This window comes from Onychostoma macrolepis, chromosome 10 (genome assembly GCF_012432095.1).
Source record: "Onychostoma macrolepis isolate SWU-2019 chromosome 10, ASM1243209v1, whole genome shotgun sequence".
NCBI classification, from domain to species: Eukaryota; Metazoa; Chordata; class Actinopteri; order Cypriniformes; family Cyprinidae; genus Onychostoma; species Onychostoma macrolepis.
The window spans coordinates 17,658,854-17,681,282 of record NC_081164.1 but is presented as its reverse complement, the minus strand read 5'-3'; the positions used below and the strand labels follow the sequence as shown (position 1 = coordinate 17,681,282).

General features: G+C 38.2%; 1 protein-coding gene and 1 long non-coding RNA gene across 11 annotated transcripts in view; one reads left to right on the top strand and one right to left on the bottom strand.

Moving 5' to 3' along the window:
- The window catches only part of dclk1a (doublecortin-like kinase 1a), a 50,784-nt gene extending 29,460 nt beyond the window's left edge, over positions 1 to 21,324 (top strand). For 6 of the 10 annotated variants that reach the window (XM_058789918.1, XM_058789916.1, XM_058789920.1 and 3 more), the window contains 11 exons: positions 7,468 to 7,562; positions 13,072 to 13,156; positions 13,945 to 14,120; positions 14,225 to 14,344; positions 15,604 to 15,750; positions 16,697 to 16,830; positions 17,011 to 17,088; positions 17,414 to 17,510; positions 18,053 to 18,133; positions 18,471 to 18,584; positions 19,834 to 21,324. In XM_058789918.1, the coding sequence (XP_058645901.1) occupies positions 7,468 to 7,562; positions 13,072 to 13,156; positions 13,945 to 14,120; positions 14,225 to 14,344; positions 15,604 to 15,750; positions 16,697 to 16,830; positions 17,011 to 17,088; positions 17,414 to 17,510; positions 18,053 to 18,133; positions 18,471 to 18,584; positions 19,834 to 20,127 (1,421 nt within the window). In that variant the 3' untranslated portion in view covers positions 20,128 to 21,324. Of the gene's footprint in view, positions 1 to 4,218; positions 6,306 to 7,467; positions 7,563 to 13,071; positions 13,157 to 13,944; positions 14,121 to 14,224; positions 14,345 to 15,603; positions 15,751 to 16,696; positions 16,831 to 17,010; positions 17,089 to 17,413; positions 17,511 to 18,052; positions 18,134 to 18,470; positions 18,585 to 18,820; positions 18,895 to 19,091; positions 19,271 to 19,833 lie in introns of those variants that run through there. The other 4 variants (XM_058789923.1, XM_058789924.1, XM_058789919.1 and 1 more) reach the window with 3 other exon arrangements.
- Positions 8,229 to 12,910, bottom strand: LOC131548552 (uncharacterized). The gene is made up of 3 exons (XR_009273186.1): positions 12,428 to 12,910; positions 12,111 to 12,241; positions 8,229 to 9,503 (listed from the first exon to the last, which is right to left on the bottom strand). It is a non-coding gene; the product is annotated as an uncharacterized LOC131548552 (long non-coding RNA).
- Positions 21,325 to 22,429: the final 1,105 nt, after the last annotated feature.

Below are 22,429 nucleotides of genomic sequence, written 5' to 3'. Positions count from 1 at the left end.
CACTGAATTGACTTGAGCTGAATAATGACACTGCTGTCTTTAGAGCTATTTAGATTTGTCTTATTTATGATGACGTTTGTAGCATTGATTCTGTTATTTTTCTGTGCATTACCGGGAAGCAGTTTTGAAACAATCTGTATTGTATAATACATTTATTTGACCCTCCAACTTTAGCACTCTCTATTCTAATTCTATTTTATCTATCTGTCTTCTTGGTATCTAGTAGTCTTCTTTGTATCTATCTTACCCTCTAACACTAGCTTTCTTTTTTTCTCTTCTACTTGTTTTCTTTCATAAAAAACAAAACAAAAAAACCTTGCTACGTGTACTGTGTCAGGCTAACCGAGACTTGTCATAGCACTTGCATATTGTTGCTCTTTTGTTGGTTTTGATTCTGCATTCTGCATCATTCTGCATTGCACACATTTGATCAGTTTATGCATTTCCCGGGAATTAAACCCATGACCTTGGTGTTACTAGCACCATGCACTTCTACAGGAAGATTTCAGGCTACTGTTGTCAGTAATGATTGTTTTTAGTCACAGTACTTAGTACCCTAATTAAATGCTGCTTAATGTCAATGTCATCAATTTTATGGGGTAACACCATTGATCTATATAAAATGTTCTCTGTTATAGATCAGTGGGTAACACCCACTTTTCCAATCCTGTCAATTCCCAATGGATAAAATAAAGTCCCCCTCACATATTTTTTTTTTTCTCAGTGAAGATTGCTGAACTCAAAGATCTAAGACTTTTTCTATGTACACAAAAGGCCTATTTCTCTCAAATATTGTTCACAAATTTCTGAAAACCAGTCAGTATCTGGTGTGACCACCATTTGTCTCACGCAGTGCAACACATCTCCTTCGCATAGAGTTGATCAGGTTGTTGATTGTGGCCTGTGGAATGTTGGTCCACTCCTCTTCAATGGCTGTGCGAAGTTGCTGGATATTGGCAGGAACTGGAACACGCTGTTGTATACGCCGATCCAGATCATCCCAAACATGCTCAATGGGTGACATGTCCGGTGAGTATGCTGGCCATGCAAGAACTGGGATGTTTTCAGCTTCCAGTAATTGTGTACAGATCCTTGCAACATGGGGCCGTGCATTATCATGCTGCAACATGAGGTGATGGTCGTGGATGAATGGCACAACAATGTTGCCTCAGGATCTCATCACGGTATCTCTGTGCATTCAAAATGCCATCAATAAAATGCACCTGTGTTTGTTGTCCATAACATACACTTGCTCATACCATAACCCCACCGCCACCATGGGCCACTCGATCCACAACGTTGACATCAGCAAACCGCTCACCCACACGACGTCATACACGCTGTCTGCCATCTGCCCTGTACAGTGAAAACCGGGATTCATCCGTGAAGAGAACACCTCTCTAAAGTGCCAGCCGCCATCGAATGTGAGCATTTGCCCACTCAAGTCGGTTACGACGACGAACTGCAGTGAGGTCGAGCCCTCGATGAGGACGACAAGCATGCAGATGAGCTTCCCTGAGACGGTTTCTGACAGTTTGTGCAGAAATTCTTTGCTTATGCAAACCGATTGTTGCAGCAGCTGTCCGGGTGGCTGGTCTCAGACGATCTTGGAGGTGAAGATGCTGGATGTGGAGGTCCTGGGCTGGTGTGGTTACACGTGGTCTGCGGTTGTGAGGCCGGTTGGATGTACTGCCAAATTCTCTGAAACGCCTTTGGAGACGGTTTATGGTAGAGAAATGAACATTCAATTCATGGGCAACAGCTCTGGTGGACCTTCCTGCAGTCAGCATGCCAATTGCACGCTCCCTCAAAACTTGCGACATCTGTGGTAGTGTGCTGTGTGATAAAACTGCACATTTTAGTGTGGCCTTTTATTGTGGCCAGCCTAAGGCACACCTGTGCAATAATCATGCTGTCTAATCAGCATCTTGATATGCCACACCTGTGAGGTGGATGGAGTATCTCGGCAAAGGAGAAGTTCTCACTAACACAGATTTAGACAGATTTGTGAACAATATTTGAGAGAAATAGACCTTTTGTATACATAGAAAAAGTCTTAGATCTTTGCGTTCAGCTCATGAAAAATGGGGGCAAAAACAAAAGTGTTGCATTTATAATTTTGTTCAGTGTATCTAGCTTAATTCTGCAGGGGCATTTTTTGCCCTCATATCTTGAATTTAGGGAGCATTTTTGTCCTAAGCCCTGTTAATTTTTGACCCTGTACTAAGTATAAGTTTTAAAAAATAATAAATTTTGATCAATATTCCTCATATTAATCACACCCTGATAAATGACGGATGATTTTGTGACAAGCGTAAGAAGGTTTGACAGCTTAAACATAAATGTGTTTTCACAGCTGCAGGCCTAACTGAACCAAACCTTAGGTTGAATCTATTCCCCACTCCCTTCATAAATACACAAACATAAACGACTGCAGCTATAGAGTATGTTACAGCACTGCAGGAGACTGCTGGAAGAATGTCCATATTTTATGTATGGGATATGAGTTCAGCATGGTTTATAACACATATAAATTTAGACACTAAAAAGAGAGAAATGACTCTGAGTTTACTCTTGTGTAACATGCTCAGCTGTGGGAGGATGGATCCAGTGATGTGACCTCTCTTCTCTCCTCCTCTCTCTCTCTGCTGTTTACTTCTCTCTTTTTCGCACCCAGTGCAGTTTGGCCCGCTGTTTGCATCTGACCCTTAGTCCTTAATTCAGAACGAGGATATGATCCAAAAGGGACCGTGAAAGAGGCACAGTGTCCTCCCCTGATATACCCCTGTCCTGATCTAACACTCCCACTACAGCTGAGCAGAAATAACTTCTGTGTGAATATGAATGACTTATGATCCATCACAGAAGAGATGATTATGTTTTTAGGGCTGTTAATAGATCAAAGTTTTTGTAAATTAAATTCATTACATTTATCAATGAGCAGAAAAACTCCCCAAAGACAATTCAAAGAGGAGAAAATCAATGAATAGACATTACCAAAAATATTGCTTTTTACAGGAATAGTTTGCTCACCCTCAGGACATCCCAGATGCAGATGAGTTTCTTTCACAATGCCATCAATTATCACATTGCAAAGCAGAAAGCTGTATCTTTGCAATAAACAAATCCATCATTAAGACGTTTTTTATGAGTCCTCTATCCATAATATTGCTTTCTCCAGTGAAAAAGTCATCTCGTCTTCAGGAGTGAAATAGGCACAGATCAAGCACCATTTACAAGTAAATTTAGTATAAACAGTTCTAAACAATTATGTTGGTGAATTTTGATGTGAGAGGATGGATGGACTCTTTCACTGGAGGAAGCATTATTATGGATTATGAACTCTGTATTTTGGCCAGAAGCAACGGTTTAAAGTAAAAATGCCTTAATGATGGATTTGTTTCCCACAGATAAGCAGATTTTCACATCACAAGACTTTAATGGATGGACTGGAGTCATATGGATTACTGATGGATTATTGTGATGTTTTTATCAGCTGTTTGGACTCTCATTCTGATGGCACCCATTCACTGCAGAGGATCCACTTATGAGCTATGTAATGCTAAATTTCTCCAGGTCTGTTGTGGTGAAGTAACAAACCTATCTATAATCTTCAATGGCCTGAGAGGAGTGTAAAGTTTCAGTAAATTTTCAATTTTGGGTGAATTATTCCTTTAAGTCAATAAATCAATTATAAAATGTTCAAAATAATGATTATTTATATAATAAATTATTTATATAATGATAATGATTAATTATGAAAATAAATTAAAAAATAATAAACCTGTAATTACAGGAATTAATTATGTAATGTATACAGTGCATGGCATAAAAACTAAGACTTTATATGTTTACACACAAATTACGCAATAACTATATATAAATACACTTCTGCATTATTAAAATATATGAAGCATCCAGTGATTGTGCCTGTCCTCTGGGGCAATCAGAGCTCCATTCTGGGAGCAGAGCATCCTGCTCTGAGTACATTCAAGCAAGCACATCTGTCTCACAGTGGATATCATTTTTAATGAAATTTCTATTTACGGTGCATCTATGTGATATGCACGACAGGGTTTCAGAGAGGAGCCAGACAGAGTGGACCAGGATACAGAATTTTATCAGTCTCTGTGCAATAAGGGCTATGAAAAGTTAATTTTATCACTGACAAATAAACACGACATTTCATACTGTTTTTATTGCAAAGAGTAATACATGCAGCTACAGTAGCTGATAATTATTTTTATGTTATGGCCAATATTACACATCTAAACTGTTTCGATTTTTTTCTTTTTAAATAGCATTCCCATTGTGAGCTCCAATCTACAATTTACATGCTTTTAGTGAAATCAGAGTTCACATTATAGACTATTCTTTATTGGGATTGATTATTAATTAACATCCAAGAAATATCCCATTGTTCAAAAGGTTGTTTAGAATACTGCTGATATATTGTGCATATAGACAGTGCATTCTGGCCTTGCATATAAGGTCTAACAAACATTCACATTTCATAAGGAAATATTTTGAAGTAAAACAATCATGAAAAATGGGGGCAAAAACAAAAGTGTATTATGACTGTCACAATTTGTCAAATGTGAAATGAATGAAAAGTGTCAATTGCAGCATTAAATTTACAGTAGATTTGTTCACGAGTTCTTGTGAATGTGCATAACTTACATTAGACTGAAATCTAATTGGACTGTTACATGTACATGTAAATGTACTGTAGCATTAAACTGTCAAAAACATCAATGCCATGTCAGATGCATCTTATGTTCCACCTTTGCACTGTAAAGATAGCTTTTGTTGATTTTGATTGGTAACAGACAGTTTAAAATATTGTTAAATTTAAATTAACTGGTTAAATTGAAGTATTTTACAGTTGACATAACAGATACATTTTAAAAAGTAATTATAAAAATTACTCTTACAAAAGGTAAAAATGCCCCGAAAAAGCAATTGCAGGGTGCAAATATTGCCCCTTAATGGAAAAGTTAATTTCTGATGCTGCTTCCAATCCAGTTTTGAATAGCCTATTCTGTATCTTTGCTTTAGACATTCTGTGATCTCCCCAAAAGGGGTTTAAGGATATTTGGACGCTTGTGTGAGGGGGTGGCTCAGCTTGTTGCCAATTCCGACAGAGAACTTTGAGAACATGTTGGAGAACTAACCCCAAAATAAAACAGTGATGTGTCTGCTGGTGAAGCATCACTTGCATCAAATTAATGAAACACCACAGATGGTGCTAATGAGTGTAGCCTAGGCCTACTTCTTTCCCCCAAGTCAGACACACACACACACACACACACACACACTCACTCACTCACTAGTGAAGATATCTCATATTAAGTGGCTTTCATATGGAGCTGAAAATTTGGCCCTCATACAAACCTCTTGATAGCCTATTTAAAACAAAATCATTTGGATTATTTTGAGGCTTTTAAGTAGTGACAGTCCTCTTCAAACATCTTCACATGTCATTTTTAGACACGTTTCACTAGCCTATATGTATGAGGAAAATGTTCAAGATTTTAACCTCACAAGTGTAGCAAAACCTGTAAACACTCACAAACACACTCACTCACAGCATTTCAAAGGTGAACTCAAAAACTCCCAAACTGAACTTAGCTTTTTTTTGTTTGTTTGTTATTGGCAGGGAGCTAGATTTAAATTTAATCACGTGAACGTTAAAAGTATTGACATCTAAAAAGCTATAATCTTTGTATGTTTCCTGTAAACACCGCATAGATCACACAGGGTCATGTTGAATTGCTTTTATAGAGAAGCGCTTTTTATAGGCAAGCTAGCGGTATTCAGAAACCAAATAAATGAATGAATAACTAAATAATTAAATAAATGCCTGATAACAAATAATACATAACTGAATAAATAGGCTACCTGAGATCAAATAACGTTAGAGATCACGTATTTATATTAGTCAAATGGTCATGTAATATATTTTTTCACGAGACCTTAGAAATCACTGTCTCATGTTAAAATACGGTAGTGTTTATGTTTGTATCTGGCCGTGGTTTGAGTGCCATTAAAGGTCTGTCGGTGGGAAGATTCACCGCGTTTCCACCATTACCTCAGCCCTTCGCGCCTCCCACTACCGTACCGAACCGGCCGGCCGCGCGTCACAGCTACGCAGGCAGACGGCGAGCCAATGAGCGAGCAGCGGCTCACGCTCTGTACTCCGCTCCGCTCTCCGCCGCTCCATTCATTGGAATCCGCGCTCAGCGAGTGCTGCTGCTTTCTGCCACCTGGAATAGCACTGTGTCTCAAGATGCTGCAATACGAAGGTAGGAGAGGCGGATTCACTGCTCTTTTGCGGATACACAGGAAGCTGGCTGTTACTTTTTAGGACGGAATTTAATAGTGAGGCTTATTCATCTGGAATTGACGCCAGAAGGTTTTTATTTGATGTGAATTCATATGTGAATCAGTAGGTTTTTTATTTCTAATTCAGTTCGTCTTCATAGGAGAGACCGTAACATAGTGTTGTAACACAATTTGTTTATATGTCTTTAACAGTTTTTTTTTTTTTTTTTGCGCAATGTGTTTTAAACTTTGATATATGATATTCCCATATTTGTCTGCTACAATAGTTTAAAAATCTACAATTTATCACCAGTCTGTGTAAATGAATGAACCAATATGGGTTGTAACATGCTGTGCATTCAATTATTGCAGTAATTAAATTAAATTCTCCAAAATATTTTTTGTCATCCCTCATGTCATCTTATGCATTTTTTTTTTACAGTGGCTTTTGACATAATTAGTTTGGCCTAGTTCATATTTAATATCTAATCATTTTATGTATTATGTATAAAAATTCATAAACACATTGGTTTATTTCTGTTATAGCTTCACTACAAGCTTTGGCTTTTCCATTCATAGCTGCTGCTTTATTCAGTTTCAAATGTGAATTAGAATGGATACGGTGCAGTTAAATAACACTTATTTTTGCTGCTTATTTAAATTTTGATGTTCTGTATAAATCACTGTTTTGGCGTTGTGTCCTGGTAACATATGAGAAAGTGTAAAACTGTCAAGGGATAATTCCTAATCTGTATCAGCAAATAGAGGCAGTCGCCTGTGAATATGAATCAGCCTGGTGTTGACAGAGAGTTCAGATCTTCTCAGTGGTGTGTAGTGCAGTCCTACCATGACCGATGGGCCTTGGAAGATGTGAGGTTGTAGAAATGGAGGGATTTGTGCCACTGGGTGTGTTGCACTCTATCCGAAGAGGATTTGTTTAGGGATGCGAGTGTGGGAAGCAGGAGCAGCTGTGTGGGCGATTTCTTCTCTTCTTACTCACTGACAGGCTTTTGAAAAGCTCGCTCTTTGAATATAAGAGCACTGGCAGCCTCCTGGGGGCTCTTGAAATATTTGCTGAGCTTCATTCACAAACTTTGTACACTTTTTTGTGAACTCAGACATTTTTCCACTTTTTCTTTGTAGTGAATGGGACCCCGGCCAGTCAGCTGTCCACACCCCATTCTGCAAAATCGCCCAGTCCAGCTCCCACCAGCCCGGGAAGCTTGAAGAAACGCAGGGTAAGACAACATTCTCTCCACAATCACCCTAATATACACACACACACACACACAATTTTACACCAGCTCATACACCTAACCAAACATAAACCTCAGATCTTTTACTGTCCACCTGGTTCATTTGAAATCATATCATCTAAATACAATTCTGTTGTGCCAAATAGTGTCCTTTATGTAGTGTTTATCCAGTATATCGTGTGATTTGAGTGTCCAGATCCTTCTCCACTTAGAACATTCTGTTGCCCTCCTTCGCCATCTCGGGCTCTATATAACACGCTCCTTCTATGTTCTCAGGAAATGGACAAGGCCATCATTGACAGCACAGCTTAACTTCCCCACTTCTTCAAAGTGGCACTAAGATCCACAGTCAATCCTTAGTCTGGGCCACTACATTTGGAAACTTTCGGTCTCTCACGTTTCGTTAAATGTGAAAGTCAACTATTGTCAGCCATGAAAAATGACTTCTGCTTGTAGTAGAGCAGCAATTATGAAGTTACATTGAAATCGGGGTCCAGAATTAACTTTTGCCATTAATCTGCCAATGGCGATAATTTGAGAAAATAAATACCGCATTTTTCGTACCTGTCATGAAGCTGTATTTTTCATGATTTGCAAGTTGTGTAATTTGCTGCATCAGGTGATATATTTTCTGTGGCATCTAAAAAAAAAAAAAAAAAAAAAAAAAATTTATATATATATATATATATATCTTATATATATATAATATTCCTCTATTCCTCCATATAAGTGTCACCACATTGCGTTCTGAAGACTCCTAGATTTTTCCAAGGTTTTTCACTGAAATACAAGACGTGCACATTTTTTAAAAACAGTTCGTATAGGTTCGCTCACATCACTTACATCAGTGAGGATATGACTATACATATAAATCATGTACTGCCAACGAGCAAATAATGGTTTTCTTATTTACTCACCAAAAACAATTTTTACTCACATTTGGTGCTTGGCCAGTGCTAATTTTGGACCCTGATTGAGACAGCATTGAAAAAGAGAAATGGCATGATACATGCTATTGAAGGAGCATGCAACTCACCAGGAAGTGTTTATTTATTCACTTTTTTTTCCTCCAGGAAACACATTACTATTTGGTTTCTGAGGAAAGTTTGTGTATGATTGGGAGGAGTTTGTGCACTTTTGACCAGGTCAAACTATCTCTAATCCTGCAGTTGATAGACTAACGCAAAGAGGTTTAAACTTCTTCCCAGTCCAGAGTTTTACTAGTCCAGTGATTACTCTGGCTTCTAAGAGTCAAGAGTCTCTCTGTCTTCCATTCTTTCTGAGTGTCTGTCTATTCCTCTTTCTTAGTTCTCCATGACTAAAATGCACTAGAGCATTCAATCACTGAGGATATTATACTCCATTCCAAATGATCAAAATGTTGAGCTTTTGGGACACATCAAATCCAGCTGCAGGCAGTTAAAGTGCTGTTCTACAGCCAGCAAAATCACATGCTGATATTGACCCAAAATAGGTTAGTCAGAAACTGCTGGCCACTAACCAACCAGAGATTTACTGACCTTAAACCAGTTCATAGTGAAACAACTGGTTTATGTTCTCAACATGTTCTCACTGCCTTTTTATTAGAAGAGTCTGACTTTTAACGATTCTAAATGCGATTCGGTCGATGTGCCGGCTGAGAGACAGAGACACCGAGCACTTTGTGTTCGCCCTCCACCCACTAGCAAAGACTCTCAGATTCTCGTCATTCTTTCACTTATCTCTTACCGCAGCCTGAGCTCTTGAAGTTGGATGATCTCTCTGCGGTTTGATTCTGTCAGATGGCTTTGCTCTCAGCTCATTGCTGTTGCAGAATGAGAATTTGGGACAGTCAGATCTGCCCAAAGCAGAGATGCATCTCAACGTCTTTACAACCATCTCCTGCATAAGTGGGTCAGGCTTTGAAAACTCCCCAGCGGAGTTCTGTGAATGAAGGAAGGAGAAAAAACATTTACATAAATACGATACAAATGCAAAAGAACTGAATGTTCTCTCCAAATGCTTCCAAAGAAGCAGGCACTTCTTTATCTGGCTTATGAATTTATATGAGTCTCTGAATGTTGTTATTGCAGCTCTGTGGCTTGGTTATTCAATTAGTTTGCAGTGTGCGCTAATACAATGCTTAATGTGTGTGATTACAGCAGTGCCAATATATTGCTAGCGGAGTACTGCTGTAATATATATATATATATATATATATATATATATATAAACCATCTCTGATAGCTTATACTGCAGTTTTAAATGACCTCACTCCTTCCAAGTGAATGAATTAAACACCGATCATTACTACTGATTTATTATTAATTAGCTTTACCGCTCAAGCCCGGGCTGTGGATTACATTCAACGCATGACCCACTTTTAGAAACGAGCTACACAAGAGTGCCGGATCTATACTAGGAATATCTACGTGTGTGTGTGTGTGTGTGTGTGTGTGGGGCCTCTGTGTCCTCAGGCATATCCCCTCCATCATTTCTCTTTCTTTCCACAAGATCTCAGTTCCTCTGGGGAAAAATATGGAACACATACGCATTTGATGCTATGGCGACAAATACATTTTTAATCCGTGTCAAAACACATAAAATAGGGATGTTGTTTCCAAGTCTGCTAATCCATCTCAATCTGGTTTAAACGAGGATGAATAGAGGTAAATGAGGTTACAATTTAAATCGTATCATCATAGTCGTGAGATTAAATGACATTTTTTTTCAGTCATTTTTTATGGATGGTTAACTAGGTAGTATGAGTGCTTTGTGTGTTGCGTAACATGGAAAGTGAGGCCATCAAGCTCAGCATCACACCTGTCTCTAAAAGAGTTGAGTGCTGTTTAGGATTGAACTGAAAATGCACCTGTTCAGTTCCTGAGTTTTAGCTGGATTCGAGGTAGCATGCCGCTTTTAATTTGTTGTTGAGATGGACAAAGTAAATTCTGTGGATGTGTTCAGTTTAATTTAAATAGCATAAAAACACATTCTTCATCATCTCCATTAAATGATGTTTAATCATTCCATCAAACTGTCTGTTGGGTTGCATGCTCTTCACATTTTCCTTTGGCGTTTTCACACCTGTATTTTTTCTTTTTATGGTATTTAAATGACATTGTGTTTGTGCGCATGTGATGTGTGTTTTCATTCATTCCATGAACATTGATATAAAAATGAAATGGTAGCGTCTTCCAGTTATGATATCATTACACATGGATGTTTAAAAGGAAGTTGGATTTTCGCATGTACTTGTGTTTCTGTTTATTGTACATAAGCAAAATAATGACTTTCTTAAAGGGATAGTTCACCCAAAAATGAAAATTCTGTCATCATTTACTCACCTTCATGTCATTCCAAACCTGTTCTTTTGTGAAACAGAAAAGGAGCGATTTTGCAAAACGTGCTTGCATGGAGTTTTTCATTTTTGAGTGAGCAATTTCTTTATCTGCTCACCTCATATTCATTCAAAAAATAGACACCTTGTATATTGTATGATGCCATGTAAAGATCACCACTTCTCTTTCTGTCTCCGCAGTAGTTCTATTGGTTTTCATTGTTTTGCTGTTTTCACCTTTTTGTTTTGGACTCTGCTCAGTTATATTGTCCTGTATACCTTTGCTTTCAAGCCATTGTGAATCATGTAGTCATCTTTGTTTTTGTTTTTGTATTAGTTTTGTATCATAATCTCTCATTTTTAGTTGTTTTTATGTGTAGAAAAAAAAGACTGTGTCATTTTCTGGTCTAATTCGTTGTCTGTTTGCCACAAAGCATGTCATGAAATGTTTCCATCACGTACGTATGATTGAAGATGCTAAATGCATTAAACAGTAAGTCTCTTTATCTAGTACAAACTCAGTCGGGTGTTCTTTACTAAATCTTTTGGGTCCTCTTCTGTTTATATGGGACAGTTTGGCTCAGAGCTCCTTTAATCACATTTTATTTGTCCCAGACTTTGCAGATTTTTTTTTATTTTATTTTGCACTTCACAATCATTAGCGTTAATGACGGCTATGCATTTCAAAAACAAATTAAAGCAGCCAGTCATGGAATTAGATTATTGTGAGTATAAGTGACTCTTGTGAGATTTTCTCACATTGGTCTTAATGGAGCTGCAGCTAAGAGGTCTAGCATCTCTACAGCTATTCCCAAAAACCTCTGAGTAGCAGCAATCCTGATGAGAACAGTGGGATCCTGTCTGGCCATTGGATTAAATTTCCCCATGGCATCCGCATCTCCACAAAACAAAATCATCTCAGGCATTAAATCAGTCATTCGAGCTATTATGCAATTAGTCTGCAATAAAATGACAAGAGTGACCTTAAAATGCAATAATGCGGCATTGTTATTGATACTGAGCCTGTTAATTGTTTTATTTTTAAAGGATGATTTGATAGAGTGTTCCTGCGACACTACATTAGGGATCACAGAGATAAATTTGTGTTATCAGCATCATAATTGCACAGACCATTATGCAACTGAGTACTTACATTTGCATGTGAACACATGGATTCAACATGATTGATCAGTGGAGAGGCAAATACTTACTGCATGGTTTATTTTGTTTCTTTCCGGTCCTGAGAAAAAGCACAGAAATCCAGCTTGTTTGGAGTGATTTGACCTAGCATTCAGCCAGGAAACAGGAAGATGCCTTATATGGGCTCGTCTCTGGCTGCTTCCTGTCTCGCAGAGGGAAAATATTATTAGTACACTCCAACAGTTTCCATGGTAACAAGAGTTTTGATAGCGCCAGGACAAACTGTGATCTGAATGAAATAGAAAAAGGATGCAGAAACACAAACACACACATACACACACACACTCTCGAGTCAAAACTGTTTCTGATGACACTTAAACAACCCTACCTTGGCCGTCTCATATGCATCCACTCAAACTGCCATTATCAAACAGTGCGTGTAGGTGTGCTGACCCTCCGTGACCCATCCACTGTTTTGTCTCTGTAGATTTGCGCTTCGTTCTCGCCATTAGCAGCCCCTCTGAGGTGCGTCCAGGGCCGTCGTCTCACACCACTACCGTCCAATCAAATCCATTCGAGCTCCGGGAGAGCGCAGTGCTCCCGGAGACATCATTCCAATTACTCTCCACGCGAACCTGAAAGGGTCCCTGCACCCTGACTGCCGGCAACCGGGAGCGAAAACCAATTTACAGCACAGCCAGTAACTTCGCTCACACTTGCTGCTGCCATGGCAACCAGCAAAGAAACACCGATCACTGGCTTTATCCTAACGCTGTGCTGTGTTTAAAAGTGAGAATGAGGATTGTGTCCCGAGCGTGCCGACCGTCCTGATGGGAATAGTAACACGGGGCAGCTTGAGGATATCCAGCACAGGTAGAAAGACGGAATACCCCAGTGAGCTGCTTCACTGTGTCCGTGTATTTGAAGTTAGGTGGTTGTCGGTGGTTTTTGGAGTTATAATTCTCATACACACTGGCCATGTACTGCTATGTAGTCAGTTTCTGGTTTAATTGGATCTTTTCTTCCTCACAGGGATCCCAGCACAGTGGTTCCTCTCTGTCTCTGGCCTCTACCAAAGTCTGCAGTATGGATGAGGAGGAAGGGCCCATTAGTGATGGTAAGAAATAGAACACTTTAGGCTGGTTTAGACAGTCTTATTTTAGTATTATTCATATACTATTATAGTTTTTTTTTTCTTTTTTTAAATGTTTTTTTGGGGGGTCAGTTTTCATTTTAACTGTAGTTTAGTAATTTTATGTGCTTTTCATTTTATTCGTTTATATTCAGCTTTAATTTGTTTTTACTTCAGTTTTAGTTATTAATTTTAGTACTATTTCAACTACCAAAACAAATTTTATAGTTTTAGAGTAAAACAAAACTGTTTAAGTTTGGCAGTAACTTGACCTTTTCTAAACCCATGCATTATAATTGAATTCAAACATATTGCATTCAGACTTTCTTACAAAGAGCTCTGCAACTCTTTGATCTTATGCAGATATCGGAGGTTTTGAATTTATTAATGAGAAGGCCCTTTATTAATCAAAGAAGCTTTATAGTTGCTCAGTGCCACCAAGTAAAGTTGTTTATCTCAAGAGTATGTCTGCAGTGCTGGTCAACAACAAACGCTTCATTTGAAGGCTTTGCGTAGATGTTCATTATACAATCATTTCCACTTCAGTGTACACGCTGTAGCTGACTGTAATGCACTAATGAAAGAATCTGAGGTTTGAACCGAATGCAGGGTTATTGTCTTGTTCTCTGAGCTGCATTCAAAGAGATTCTCAGACTAGGAATGTTGGTTGAGAATCAAATTTCTCCACTGCCTACAGAGATTTCAGTCATAAAAACAGATTCTGAATGAGGCCCACTCAGTCTTGCTCTGATTTTCTTCCTTACCGTCTGCAGCCGAGCCCTTGGAGGAGACGCCGATACCCACAGTCCCGAGCTCCATTTCAGATCGGTACAAAGTGGGCCGAATGATCGGAGATGGGAACTTTGCGGTGGTCCATGAGTGTGTAGAGCACTCGACTGGCAGGGCGTACGCTCTGAAGATCATCAACAAAGGAAAATGCAGAGGAAAGGTGAGATGGAAGCATTATGATATTGTCAATAAAATGCTTGTATTTTTATTTTTATGGCAATTTGTACAATATATTTTTATTCTGAATCTCTTTCTCCTGCACAGGAGCATATGATCCAGAATGAGGTGGCTATCCTCAGAAGAGTGAAACATCCAAACATTGTGTTGCTGATTGAGGAAATGGACACTTACAGTGAACTCTACCTGGTCATGGAGCTTGTTAAGGTGTGTACAACAGCAAGCTGTCATTTTAATGCACCTGTTCAAACCAAAGTAAAAACAAATGCAGATCAATAGATTGAAAGACAGCTGCTTTATACATCTTGTGGAGATCCAGATGAATTTTAGCTCTTGGGTCCTTGTAATGGCCGCCTTGTGCAGTTGTGATCTGTTGAACTGAACGTTATTTTAAGCTGCTGTTCCACTTACTCGACTCTTTGAGGGGATTTCTGCCATGTGAACAGCAAACCAGGCCACCGTGAACTTTCTGCCTGCTTTGTATAAACAACTTGACCTCAAGAAAGCTCTTGTGATGTCGATCAGTTTGTGTACATGCAATTACCACCTCGCTTGGAAGCAAAATGCAACAATGTAACTGTTCCATTCACACACCAGTAGATGTCAAAGATACCTCAGACTAAAGCTGGGTAGAAGACAATATGAAGTGTCTGTCCACAGATTTTTTGCTGTATTTTGTGTATCATGGAATACACAGTATTCCGATTTTAACACGATTAAGACGACACTATTTTAGTTGCATTATCGAATAGACATGTACACATCTTAATCACACTATTACCTTCGTGTAGGATTTTGCGACAGGATACACACAGCAGTGGTAAACCGTTTGACGGCAAACAAAAGAGCATGGCTTCAACAACGCCATCGTCTGTTTGCACGTATAGCATGACAAATAATTAACTGCACTTGAAGCTTTCGTAAAAATTAAAAATGAAACTATATATGGCACCGTAACGAAGACGAACTGTATGTTGATATGTGAAACTCTGGAAGGGACGTCGGATGGCGTCGCGTTGGGACAATGACGTGTACCATTAATCAATCTATGTTCTAAAACATCTAAACTGGTAACATGAAAGGAAAATTCTAAAAGCAGCTCATGTAAACACTAATCATAATATTGTCTTATTAAGAATAAGGCAAATAATTAGATTACTGATGTCCATGTAAACGTAGTCAGCATATTGGATCCATGCATTAGGACATAAAGTGACAGCTGCCTAATATAGCTGCTGTTAAACAACAACAGAAAAAAGAGTACCACTTAGTACTCTTGGCTGAACAACTTTAGTAGCTTTAAAAAGAATCAATTTACATTTAATTTATGCAGTGAAGACAATAATTACATTTCTTACTCCAATGCTACTGTTAAATAGACCTACTGTAGTAGTATTACATTTGTTTCTTTACTTATTTTGAATCTGTCCTTTTTTAGTAATTTGCATCTTTGTTCTTATTTTTAGGGAGGAGATCTTTTTGATGCCATCACCTCCACAAACGGATACACTGAGCGGGATGCCAGTGGCATGCTGTACAACCTGGCCAATGCTATCAAGTACTTACACAGCCTTAACATCGTCCACAGGGACATCAAGCCAGAGAACCTTTTGGTAAGATATCAACACGCCATCCTTCCTTCTTTTCCAAAACGCATGTCTGACACGTCACAGGTACAAGCGCAACACTTATCACATCCTAAAGTGGCGCTGTTTAATCACCAGCCTCCACAGCCATGTGTTCCTGTATGTACGTGCCGAGGAAAGGAACGGATGAAACTCATAGGTCTTGTGGGCTGGAACTACATAAGTGTGTTTGGAGAAAGAGAGATGATTGCTGCGAGCTCTTTGACTGAGTCTAGACCAGCCACCTACTGACTGACTGTATACGTGTGATATCACTTCTGCAGCGGAAGAACTGAGATGTGACTCACACATTGACAGTTCACAGACTGTACTGTTCTCCAAGGCTGCTCTCGTATGAACCTTTTACCAGACTTCATTTATGAATCAATGGCCCCTTCCTCTGCTGATTCAAGACGGAAATGTTGTTTATGAAGCCCTGTTTATGAGCCGGGGGATTTGTCTAGAAATGCTGCAGATCTTATATAATTGAAAATGTGACCTGCTAACAGTGAATAAAACCGTCTGTTTATCAAACGCACTCCAGTGAGCTAGAAAAAAATGTGCCTGGCTCACATATGCGTTTGCTCGCTTTCTGCGTGTCAAAGATAATCGCTTGTGGCTGGAAGCATGCATGTCAAATGCACCTTGCAGTGCAGCATGAGGCTTTTTCAAAACGCATCACTTTACATATTATAAAACGCCAAACACAAAGCCAGCCAAGCTTATGCTCCTGTTTCTTTTTAGCATCATTGGATTTTAGGTTAAAGACATTAAATGCACAAATATCTGTTTATTTGAAGCCAGTGCCTATTTTTGACACTGATCCGCACATGTTCACCTTGGGAATTGAGAGCCGGATATGTCATTTTCATAGATTGCTTTGAAGAGACAAGGTTGTTTTTGGTCTAATGTTGTTTTTGGCTTTGGTTCACAGGTGTATGAGCATCAAGATGGAAGCAAATCCCTGAAGCTGGGCGACTTTGGCTTGGCGACTGTGGTAGACGGACCTCTGTACACTGTCTGTGGAACACCCACATATGTAGCACCAGAGATTATCGCAGAGACCGGGTGAATATTTTAACGCGTTTGCACAAATCTGGGTTATTGAATGTGTGATATTTTTTTCCCCATGGACTCGTGTGATGTTAAGCATAGTGCTGTGATTTGTTATGATCATATTAAATGAGTTTACAGATAAAATCTAATAAGACCAATAATACTAAAACAACACATTTTGTTTGCTGTTAGGTATGGCCTTAAGGTAGATATCTGGGCCGCTGGAGTCATCACATATATTCTCCTCTGTGGCTTTCCTCCATTTCGTGGGTAAGTTCAGTGTGTATGACAAAATATGGCTTATGTGAGAGGATCTTTTTTTTTTTTTTGTAGCTTTTTGCATATTGCTTTTCAAAGTAGTTTTAAAAATCCTGTAAATACAATCAAAACGTTTAATTTTTCCAGTAGAAAAATGATTCATTCTTAAATACATTCTAGCTGTGTATGTAGTGCAGCTTTGAGTAATGTAATCAAAGCTGGAAGGTTATGTAAGATGTTACTGCGCCACCCTGTGGCTATTTGTTGTATATCAATAAACGCAATGAAACGAGCTCCCCCTGTTGATGCATATCTGAAGTTGCATTCTTTATTTCAGGAGCACTGATGATCAAGAAGCTCTGTTTGACCAGATACTGCTGGGACAGTTAGAATTCCCTCTTCCGTACTGGGACAATGTATCAGACTCAGCCAAAGTAAGTGAAATATGTGCGGATTAAATAATAAATATGTGGGATAAAAAAAGATAAGATTAATATTATATATATATATATATATATATATATATATATAAGATGTGTTTTTATATGTGGTGTTTATTAAAAAGCAAAATATATGATGAATGTGATAATAAATAATAAAATTTGATGACAAATAATAGTTTTAAATAAAAAATAGTATAATAAATGTGTGGACTTCAAAATAATAAAACAAATCAAAATAATATGATAAATACTTCGTGGTGTTTTTAAAAGCAAGAATTATGATATTAAATATGTATTTTTTTAAAGCATAATAGATAATGATAATAAGTAATATGTAGAATCTTTAAAATCAAACTGAGTTTTGGTTTTAAAAAGCCTACCTACATACTATTATTATTAAACAGTAATAATTTTTATTAGTAGTATTTATTTTTCACTTTTTGTTTACTGTAAGTCATTGTGTTTACCAATTTAAGGTCATGATTGGCATTAGGGTCTGGGACTAACTCTCTCTGTCCCGTCTGTCTCCTCAGGAGCTGATAGTGTCTATGCTGCAGGTGGAAGTGGATCAGAGATACACAGCGCTGCAGGTGCTGGAACATCCCTGGGTCACTGTGAGTAATTCAACCTGAATCCAATACACCAGTGGTTCTCAAACCTGTCCTGGAGTACCCCCAGCCCTGTCTCCCTCATCTATCACACCTGATTCAACTCATCAGCTCATTAGTGGAGACTGCAAGACCCGAAGTGGGTGTGTCAGATATAGGGAGACATACAAAATGTGCAGTGCTGGGGGTACTTCATGGAGAGTTTTGAAAACCACTGCATTACACTATTCTGTGTACGAATGTCTATTGCTAAATTATAGGACTGACACAGTCTTAATACTTTTTAGTCCTCTTGTATCATAACTATAGTAACTGACTGGTTTCATTTCAATGGCTGTTTCAGAATGACGGTCTGTCAGAAAACGAGCACCAGCTGTCAGTGGCAGGAAAGATCAAGAAGCACTTTAACACTGGGCCCAAGCCCAGCAACAACACCCCGGGAGTGTCTGTGATGACGGTAAGCCCACACGGACTGTGAAAGCCTGAAGTTAAGAATCAGACGCCAAATAAACATTAAAGAGCCAGTGAGCAGAGTACCAGACACCATGTGTGATGGACACTTTTATGGGAGGCCAAAGAGTTCAAACACTATAATACTTTGAAATGATTTTCTTTACTAACAGTTAAAATGGATTTACAGCTGATGATTTCTGAGCATTGTGCACTGAGCTCCACTGATTTCTCTTCGCTTAGCTCGACCATGACTTTTCCATCCAGAGATCAGGGTCGTTGGATTTCTATCAGAACCCGGGCATGTTTTGGATAAGGTAACGCCATGTGTCCACTGAAGCACGCCAGCTCCTGTCTTGTTGAACCCCCGTGTGGGCACTAAAACCTGCTTATATCATTATCAAAAACTGCTGCTGTGGTCATTCATGTGTGTGAAAGTGTTCAGGTGAAGAGAATGTGCATGATTTGCTTCAGCATCATGGCAACTGGCATATTTTATGTGCTTTTCCCTCAGTGTGCTGCTTGTGTCACTGTCCTGCTTCTCACCAGCTTCTCATGATCTTCAACCTTGTGCAGAAATAAAATGCTCAGCAGTCAGTCCCACTGTTGTCCCCAGTGTTTGTTTGTTTAATAGAAACTCACTTTTAATTAAGAAACCTAGTAAATATATTTATTAGTATTAAATATACACTATAAATGACAAGTTTGGGGTCAGTTTTTTTTAAGCAACTTTTTTTACATTATTAATAATAATAATGATAATAAGTTTCTTAAGCACCAAATCGCCATATTACTACAACTTCTGAAGGATCATGTGAAAATGAAGACTGGATTTACGTCTGCTGAAAATTACATTTTAAAATATATTAAAATATTAAATCATATTTCATAGTATTGCAGTTAGTACTGTTTATTTTATGAAATAAATGCAGCCTTGGTGAGCATAAGACTTCTTTCAAAAACATTAAAAAACTCTAAGTGACACCAAACTTTTGAACTGTAGTGTATTTACATTTAATTTATTATTTTAACTTAATTTTTTATTAAATTAAATATTTATTTATTTATTTGTTTGTTATTAGATTACTTTTGTTTTAAAATTTTAATAAATATTTGAAAAATAATTGTAATTAAAGGGATAGTTCACCCAAAACTGTATTTTGGTGACTTCTGGGAGTGACTTTATTTGGAGTATTTTATTTTGCTCTCATGCTCGTGTTCTGTCACATGACTAAAATCCCCCCTTCTTCCATCAGACCACCGCTCTTGATAAGGAGAGGCAGATTCTCAGACGAAGATGCCACCAGAATGTGAGCGCAGCTCCCTGGAGCACCCAGCCGACCTGTAGCCTCCACATCCCAGCCTTTACTCCAAGTCTGTGCCCTGGTCTGCACCTCGACCCCCTGTCCCAGCCGCCCAGCGGACTCCCCGCTCCAGCCCTCATCCCCGGTCCATGTCCCTCTACCACCACCGCCAACACCACGCCCGAGTCTGAAGACTTTTCCGCCTGCTCCACGGAGACTGTTCGCTCCCTCTTCTCCCCTTTCTAGCATCGAAAGGGAAGGGAACGAGTGGAAAGGGCACTAAAAGAGAAGAAGGGTTTATGAGGATTCGGAACGCGGCCGAGTGGACCGATGAACTGAACCATTTTGTAATCTGATCACATAAAGGTGCAGGGAAAATGATGACCGTCAAGAAGGGGGTTTCTTGTTTATTTATGGTCATTATAATAACTTTTATTTATACATAATAAATACATTTTCTTTTTTATTCAAGTTCAAAAATGTCTTTTTCTTTTGAAGCACCTTAGAAATGTGATGTTTTTATGGGTCCGGTACTGTTCATATGTTTCAGAAGGAAACTGTAAGGACTTTTAGCTAATTTGATTCCTGGTAATTAGTACCCTTTGATCCCAAAAAACCTTTCTAAGCAGACAGAAAGTGATTTGAATTGCCGATACCTCTTCAGAGATAAACTCGTATGCGGATTTTCTCTCTATAGTGGTCGCACAGCGCTTGTTCATATGTGAGATGGGGACCTTTTTTGTAATCAGTGTAAATAATATAATTTCAATTATTTTGATATTGACAATATATTTCTTTATCTTAACTAGACAACGTAAGTCACATTTAACCATTTTTGCAGTTTTTAGGTATATGGAACATAAGCACAAATGCATTGTGGAAAAGAAATAAGCAACATTCCTTAATACAGGGTCAGCTCTTGGAAATACAAATGCCAACGGCTCGGTCTTATGAATGCAGGACATTGATTCAGTGGTACCTCTGTGTCATGAGAAGCGCTGCTGTTAGTGTCAGGAGGTCAGATTGGGATTGAGTGTTTCTGAAGTGCAGTAAGAGGTGTACTAGTAACTCATACCCCTGCTTACTGTGTCATTGTATTCTCTCATTAGTGCATGGAATACAGAGTGGCTCTTACATTATAATTCGAGACGTTATCTTATTAAAAAATATATTATAACCTCATTTTATTGTTGCTTATTGATGCTGACTGACCCAGGTTTTCCATTTATCACTTGAGAATTGAATTACCACCAGACCAGCAATCACCTCACTAGTGGCAATAAACAAACAAAAAAAAAACAAGACCAAACACCTCAAAAGCTATTAGCTTAATAGTTTGACAAACATAACATGACAGGAACTTGATATAAAGTAAACATTTCAACAAACTGTAAACACAATAGATATTATGTAGTTTTTCAGACATTTCAACAAGAGCCAATCCCTAATCGTTAACGTCAGAGCTTCACTGTCCCGGTTGCTATAGAAACAATCAGCGCTCTGTGATGTGGGTTTAGGACTGCGCATGCGCACTGGCGGTTTTAACGCTGTTCAAGAAAAATAAACATTTATGGTGCAGTTGATGTCAGATTTCACTGGTGATTTCAAATATGAAATGTAATCGTACTTTAAGCTACTTTCTTTTACTCAAGTAAATCTTTGAATTACCTTTACTTGAGTAAAAGTAATAGATTTCTAATGTAATTAAGTATTAAATTATATTTAACCCTTGTGCATCAATAAAATTTAAGTTTTGTCTCATTTTAAAGAAGACCCATCGCAGATTATTGTTGAAGTAAAAAAAGTTTAAAAAGTGAAAAACACAAACAAACAAACAAAATGTTATACAGGTTTAAGTTTATGAAAATGCTTTATGAACAATACTTTATATAAAATATATATTTTATGAAACATGTTGAACTCTAAACCTGCTAGAAAATCAAAGCCATAAATCCAAACAAGTTGTGTTCCAAATTTTGAGGTTGATGTCTTAAAAAACGAGCTTTCAGTAAGATTTTGTTTGGGGCGCAGTACCAAATTTTCCCCATTAGATGCCAGCAAAACTCTGCTGGTGCACACAGTGGTTGGATTTGTGATTTGCAGTATTTCTCTCTCTCAAATATTACAAGAACACACACACACACACAATTTTTTTATGACACACACAAACCACACTCCGACATCCATACCAACACACCCACACAATTATAGCTGCATTATTTATCCAATTGGCTCTATAATATGCAAAGCAGAAAACAGGATTAAAGCGAGTATTTGCTTTATAGACCAAACCTGAAAAAATGGCACCATCTGGTAAAAAAAAAAAATAGTAAAAAATTTAATTTTGAAGCCTTGCCAACAGAATGAAAGCCTATTAACAAAAATGGCATAATTTTACAGTTAAAGGGCACTGCGATTAAAAATAGCAGTTTTAATGGGTTTCAAAGGGGACATTTTTGTCCAAAAGGTCCTGAGACTAAATATTTTTTTGTACCTAGTGCAAAATAGATTTATTAAAGGAAATGGGGGTAAAATAGTAAAATTCCAA